Source organism: Eurytemora carolleeae, unplaced genomic scaffold (assembly GCF_000591075.1).
Source record: "Eurytemora carolleeae unplaced genomic scaffold, Eaff_2.0 scaffold2706, whole genome shotgun sequence".
NCBI classification, from domain to species: Eukaryota; Metazoa; Arthropoda; class Copepoda; order Calanoida; family Temoridae; genus Eurytemora; species Eurytemora carolleeae.
In genome coordinates this window covers 1-7,804 of record NW_019398591.1, presented here as the reverse complement: position 1 = coordinate 7,804, position 7,804 = coordinate 1, and the positions used below count along the sequence as shown (strand labels likewise).

At 32.5% G+C, this 7,804-nt stretch overlaps 1 protein-coding gene across 1 annotated transcript; it reads right to left on the bottom strand.

The window, feature by feature from the left end:
• Positions 1–56: 56 nt before the first annotated feature.
• On the bottom strand, positions 57–7,712 carry LOC111717521 (uncharacterized; the record flags this gene model as incomplete). The annotated part of the gene is given in 12 exon segments (XM_023493019.1): positions 57–145; positions 1,615–1,681; positions 3,168–3,225; positions 3,660–3,740; positions 4,222–4,322; positions 4,693–4,871; positions 4,954–5,026; positions 5,212–5,315; positions 5,666–5,677; positions 5,814–5,893; positions 6,035–6,117; positions 7,652–7,712. Coding segments are annotated over 12 exon segments (988 nt in total), but the record flags the coding sequence as incomplete, so codon positions are not given.
• Between the last annotated feature and the right edge of the window lie 92 nt (positions 7,713–7,804).

Genomic DNA, 7,804 nt, shown 5'->3' with positions numbered 1-7,804 from the left:
AATAATACTAATACAGTTATGAGTTATGTGTTCCATTTATTAGAATAATACTGTTCCTTAGGCGGGTTTGATTCCTGCATGTTTAAAGAACCCATAGATACAGCTTCTAGATAGGAACTCCTCTTACTCTTGTCTTTACTTGCATCTACAAAAAAAGTTATAAAGTTAAAGTTCACGTTAAAAAATAATCATGTTATAATTTATAAATTCTCTTTTATGAAAAGTTATAAAGACGAAAAGCAGTGTACTGTGTACAAGGTGTATCTGAAAAGCAGTGTACTGTGTACAAGGTGTCTCTGAAAAGCAGTGTTATGTGTACAAGGTGTCTCTGAAAAGCAGTGTACTGTGTACAAGGTGTCTCTGAAAAGCAGTGTACTGTGTACAAGGTGTCTCTGAAAAGCAGTGTACTGTGTACAAGATGTCTCTGAAAAGCAGTGTACTGTCTCTGAAAAGCAGTGTACTGTGTACAAGGTGTCTCTGAAAATCAGTGTACTGTGTACAAGATGTATCTGAAAAAAGTGTGTTTACTGTTTAGGCTTTTTAGCCTACGAAATATCGTTCAAATGTGTTAAAAAGTGCTTCTCGGAGGTACAATATTCACTAATGAGGGTGTCGTCGATGAAGCATTTTTCTCTAAAATGCCGTTTTAACTTTCAAAAGCGGAACTGATATTCGAAAATGTGCTCGGCCTCCTTTCAAAGATTTAAAAAAAGATTCAAATTATGAATTTATTTTTACGTTTTATTCGACATGAGTAGAAAAAATTGCACATTTTCAATGATAGAATGTTAGTTGGCTAAAAAGCCTAAAAAAAACTTTTTTCAGAGACACACATTTTTAAAATAATCTTGCTTTTTAAATACTTGGGCGTAAAATTTCAAGGTAGAGAACTATGAGGTTACGAATTCGTAACAGTAAATATTGATAAATTTGAACTTTTCATTGTGTCAAATTAGAGTGATTATGATTACAAATAATTAAGAGATAAATATATTATTTACTCTTTTTTAGATATATTTTACAAAGAATGTACGTTTCCAACGGAAATAAATTTGAAAAGTTTATTTACTCCAGCCGATAAACAAACAAATATGACCTTTTACAAACGCAAAACAACTTCTTAACTTTGTTTATTTATTTGTTTCCGACAAATGTCAAGAAAGTGATGCTTTCAACTAGTTTCTGAATAAAAACAATTCAAATAGGATTTGGCAAGAAATGAAGTTTTAACAGTTTATTGAAAAGAGCAAATATAACTTTTATTCAAGTTTTATATGATAACATGAAAGAATTTTCCAAAAAAAAATTAATCGCAAATAAAATTTCATATTACTCTTCTGCCCAGAGTCCAGACCTGTTCCAAGTAAATGCTAAAATAAGAGCAAAATGGCAAAAAAAAAATGTTCAGAGGACTGGTATTTTGTTGCTAATATACAAGTTAGAAGTTCACGGCTAACAAACTTATATAGAACTTACTGCATCTCTTATTTAAAATCTGTCCAAAATTGAACCGTTACTTTACCGTGAACTGTGCAGTTTTCCTTAATGCATGGTAAAAAAGGCACCATCTTTCTTTTTCTCGAACACTCCCTTTTAAAACTTAATTATTCCAACCTGTTCCATTCGTTCTCATAACAACAGATGAGTTATCCTGGGAGTGCACACTAGGAGAGGAGGTAACCTACAGAAATCAATCAATTAATCAACGTATCAATCAATTTAACCAATCAATCAATCAATCAATTTAACCAATCAAGCAATCAAGCGATTAATCTATCAATCAATTGATCTGACACTGGACCAGTCAAGCAAAGGAAATAAAAATTGAAAAAAACTGAGTGAGAGATAAAACTAGATAAAACTAGATAAAACTAGATAAAACTAGATAAAACTAGATAAAACTAGATACAACTAGATGCCGATTCCGGTTTGTTTCTACATGTATGTAAACTTGTTAACACAAATTCCAAATATAAGGAAGATGATTCTGTGTGGTTTGTATGCTGCTATATATTTCGAGATGTATAAATCCTTTTCCGGAGTTAGCAGTTGAACACATTCAGCCCACGTTCCTTCCTACCCCCCCCCCCTTCTCTTCCCTACCTACAGGTCCTCAGTCAGATTGAAACAGTTGAGATGTTAACAGCTCGTCTCAAGGAGCAACCTGGCTCCTTCATGATGATGATACAGATACCTAGCTAGCAACAGGCGATGCTTACATCCAGCCAAATAATGTTCCTAGAGTTCCAAAATTATCATGCGAACATAGAGGAGACACGTAATCCCTCAAACCCGAAAATGATAAACCCAAGAACTCTCCCCCTTAATCCGAAGCCTGGGGTGAGCGGAAACCTGTTGTTCCAGTTCCTGTTGATCTGCACCACCAACATGAAGCTCTACAAAGCTCCTATGAAGTGATCACTCATATTCGTTAATAGTTCCTTTGTTATTATTTAACCAACCAATTGCAGTCCCTACTGGGAAAAATATTTTAAAACATTTGTCATTTTCCATTTTACCTTAAATAAATGTCAAGAAATATCCTTATCGATCTTTTTTATTTTATTAAACTGACTATTCAGTCAACAAAACTACATTAGAAATAGAATTCAGTCACACACCACTCTCAAAGCTGTATAATCCGAGCCGGTACAACATGTACTGCATATGCATTCAGTTGTACCTAGACTTTCTATAAATCGTTTTTTCTTTGAGTGATTCCAATCCAACCATCCGATAAGTCTAAAATCTCAAAGGCATTCTGCTCTATTCCCTGTAGAACCAGTCACTCACAACCACCAGCTACGGTCTACGGAACGTTGAACTATTTACTGTCAACTATGCTAGAACGGAGAAATACAGAAAATCTGCTATTCCTTATATGCAGAGAAAATTAAACTCTCTATATGATATAACCTTATCTTAATCTGTGATAAAACCCATGATATATTCAATTACATTCTTATGAGAATGTTAATCATATTATAATATGTATTATGATCTTGATTTATCTCTAATAAATCTTACTTACTTACTTACTTACTTACTTACCTACCATCCGATAAATAAATGAATTGATCTTCACGTTTTCAACTTCGACCCAACTGTCTTTACACTCTTTGACAAATTTTACACTTTTGACTGCTAGAACTTTAAACAGATTTTACCTCAGGTTTGAACTTAAAAGGTGTTGTGGGAGGTGTCTGTACATTAGACTTCTCCTTCCTAAATAATATTCTTTTTTTAAAAACTTCCAATTAATTAAAACAATTATAGAGTTTAAAAAATTTTAAATGCTAAGACTTTACTGTAGGTGAAAAGTTTTAGTTAAAAACTTCGGATCACAAAATTAAGGAATTTTTAAAAATTTTAAATGGCGAGAAAGTTGAGTTTACAAAAATTAAGGAGTTTTGAAAATTCTGAATTGCGAGGAAATTTGACTTTATGTTAAAGCTTCAAACAAATTAAGGATATTCTTCACAATTCCGAAACTTTTTAAATTTTCTATTAATGAATTTACAATTGATAAATAATACTAACCAAAATAATTTCAAATTACAAAAATTAAGGAAATTTTCAAGAATTCAATACTACGAGAAAATTTTTAGCATTTCTTTAAATGCATTCTCACGCGATTGCATTTGTAAAATTGGACTCACTTGTACTTTATGATATTCCTGGATTTGTTTTGTTTCGCTAGCTTCAGATTTACTTCCACTGAGTCTACCGTGGAATCCCGTCTAAAAACACCGCATTTTAAGAAATGATCGAATCGAAGTTCAAAATAAAATTTGTAAGACACATAAAACTTTCAAATAAGAAAATTATGATATAAAATATTTTATAAAACATATAACACAGTAGTTGTGCAGTGTTCGTACAGTAGTTGTTCAGTGTTCGTACAGACAATTTCACTGGAAAAGCTGTAGTTACAGTATCAAGTAAAGCTACTGGATAGCAACATCAAATACACTTAAATTGCTTAAATGGCGTTTTCTTATAACATAGATTTATGGGCCACTCTTTATTTTGTTTGGTATTGAAAATTATTGCGGGGCCCTTTTTAATGTTTTTTTTTTTAAATGTCGTAAGAGCAGACTCAAAAAATAATGTATTATAACTTCAAATAGCGTTCAAAATTTTGGAACTGATTTAACCTTAACTTAACGAATATTCTTGTCAATGAAAGCTGAGTTTGGGTAAATTTATTGTTTAGCTTGCCTTGGTATAAGAAGACCAGCTAACCAGCACCAGGGAATAGCAAGGGCGGCCAGGCTGTATCCAATCTCAAGCAACCAACCAATAACAGTTGCCAACTTTATCTATATATATTTCTTTTAAAGGGACTGCCGACGTAATTTCAAGTGATCCTCCATTTATAGAGTAACAAGTTGGATTATATATTGGTACCCTTTAAACCTTTGCCTGAGCAAAATGATTAAGTTATCCCTATATTTCTATCCAAAATTGTTTTTTTTTTAAATTGCAATTTTTTAAAACGTGACTTGCGTATTCAGACTTCAGATACAATGAAGAAGATTAACCTAATTCAAACAATATTTGGATAGAAAACTACGACATCTTCTCCATTTTTGCTCGATCAGATATACATTATACAGTCCTTTTAAGCGCTAAAAACATTACTCAAACATGTGAATGTGAGAATAAAGTGCATAAATAAAGAACTCTTACCTGTGTTGTGACGGGTTGTGATTTAGCAACAACATACACTATGATGCTTGCCAAGTGTACAGTATGGAACACGATAAGAAATGCGCCAATCAATTTGCTGGCCGTTTCGCGCGAGGAAGACGACCGAATTCTTGTGAATCCGTTGAGACATTGTCCAAGAAACCAACACAAAAGTAAACCTGAAATTATAAAATATTCACATTGAATTGAATATTCTATATTTTTGATTTTTCGATCTTTAGAGTGTAATATAATTTTTACCTGACGGTATAATATCGAACCAGACTGTTTTAGCAATAGCGACCCCGATCTCAGTAACTCCATTTGTCCGAGTCTGAAAAATCAAATAATTATTATTTAAACAAACCATTATTAGATGATATTAGGCCCTGACCTCTTAACCATAGACACAATCTTATGGTGTAGATAAATTAAAATCTCCCTCTTTCATAAGAAATAATGGAAAATCAGCAGTTTGGCGGCCATTTTGTATTTTTGCTTTCTTTCATTCTGTCTCACCTCATACGTCATGGTGAGATCAAGAAGAAGAATAACTACAGCGAAGAGGAGAGGAGCTCCTGCAGACATTATTCCAAGGATCCAGAGTAGGACTCCAATCAACCCTGTTAAAGAAGTTGAGTCTTTGCCATCAACTCAAATTTTCTAATCCTTATATCTTTACAACCTGATGGTGTAAACCTTTGATTTTTAAACTGAGATATTTTAATCTAACAGAATTTATAGTAGGAAATGTCCGGGTTGCAAAGATAAAGGCAATAGAAAATCAGAGTTTGTGGTAAAGGCTCATTTTTTATTTAAAAAATGTGTTTAAAAGTAATTTTTTATGCTCTGTTAAATAGGGTAAATCTTTTTATGAAAGTTGACAATCTTATGATATTCATGCTTAAAAAATCAAATTGAGAAGACATTTAAACAAAAACATGCAACTTTATTCATTTGTTTACTTTGTTACCTTCTGTTTCATCTGCAAGCAAATAAAAAATATGATAATTAATTAGTTTTGTTGTTAAATGGAATTGGACCAACTATTAGTTTCAAAAATTATTTATTATTATTTTAATTCTAATATATTTTTAAAGATAATTTTCTATATATCATACCTTCAAGTCTGCCCACTAGGGCTACCCCGGAATACACAGCTATTCCGTGAAACAAGTTTTCGACAAAAACATAGATTTTCCTAAAACAAATTATTTTGGAATTGCTTCAGATTTACTCCAAATGAATTATAAATGAATAAATATATTAAATATAATAAAAAAAACTGCTATTAAATATCGTCTTTACATTTACATGATTTGGGTATTTTCGTATCATTTACCTATTTATCTCACAATCCACTGTTTTACAATGAAGGGTTTGAACCCAGTAGGGATCTATGTGTTTTGAATACCAGGCTAAACCCTAAATTAAGAGTTAAAATAAAAATCTGTTGATTTGAAGTAAATGTGCCCTAAACTGTTATTGGTGTGCATGTACTAAATATTGTGTAAACATGATATTCTGTCAACCTGAAGTACGTTGTACATTATTAACTATCGACGTTTGTAAACTTCTACGTAAAACCCATTATTAATTTGAACTCCGTTTTAAATGAATACGTAGCATGATTAGCTTGAATCATGTGACATATAATGACGTACATCTAAATTACGCCTATTTTAACTGTGCTGCTATAATACGTAACATGACTGTCTTAATCATGCGATATAGATAAAGATGTAGGGATTGTAATAACATCTATTAACTTTAACTTGTAAACCTCAAATACACTAGTTGATATAGAAACTCCGCTTTGATTACAGTGTTGAGAGTAATTTGTTTTCGTTGAAACATACGAATATTGAGAAAGTTGCCTTGAGTTTTGGCTTGATAGATTAATTGCTAGTGTTTGGTTGACATTGGTAGTGGCGTTGATAGTTCACGGGATTGTATCCGTGTGTTGACATTGATTTCAAGAGAATCTGAGTTGTACCTGGAAAGATACACGTTTGATAAATGAGTAGGCGTTTATTACATACAGAACTTTATTCTACCGAAAGCTTTAAACGCAGTAATCAAAGAAAAATATCATCTGTAAGAATTGAAAATCCTTTTTATAAAATGGTTTCCAATTTCGTTTCTGTTTATTTCATTGTTATAATAATTTTTTATCAGCAGTTTACAGAAAACACGGTGTCTAGTTGTTGTAAATAAAAAAGCGAAAAAAGTTATAATTGAAGAGTTTTTATCACATTTCGTTCTCCTTGCCCCCTTCCTCACCTCCTTGTCCCCTCCCTTCCGATCCCCTCCCCACCATGCCGCCTCCGTTAACATTTAAATTTAACAGGCTAGAACCTATGCATGAGACAACAAGCAAATATGTTTGCAAAATACTGATGTCTAAAAAATACAACTTAATGTAAAACAGTTTTCTGATTCAAAACTTTAAAAATTACTAAAATAAATAACGTTTTTTTTAAAATATTGAATAAATAAACAAAAAACACATTTTACATATAAATTCTGGCACCCGCTCACATGCTCACCCGTATTAACTTTCTTTTTTCAATTTTAGCAGTTTTCTGGGACACAAAACCTTTAGCAGGCGCTAAATGTGATAAACTGGAGAAAAGGGTGAACTTCAAATTTCACAAAATAAAATAAAAAGAGGGTTCAGGGGGTAAAGAAAGGAGATCTTGGGGGTAAAGAAAGGAGTTCAGGAGATCTAGGGGGTAAAGAAAGGAGTTCAGGAGATCTAGGGGGTAAAGAAAAGGGTTCAGGAGATCTAGGGGGTAAAGAAAGGAGTTCAGGAGATCTATGGGGTAAAGAAAGGGGTTCAGGAGAATAAATGGGGGTATTGTGAGGATAAAGGGGTTTAGGGAGGATAGAAAGGGGTTTAGGGAGGATAAAAGGGGTTCAGGGGAAAGGGGTTTTGGAGCATATAAAATGCACAAACCTGCCAAACTATTTGAATAAATGTGAAACCAATAACTTCCTTCCAGCTTCCCCTTCCTCTCCTAATAATAATGTTAATGATAGTGATAATAATATTAATAGTAATTATACTATCGCCACTACTACTGATACTAATAATACTTATCATACTAAT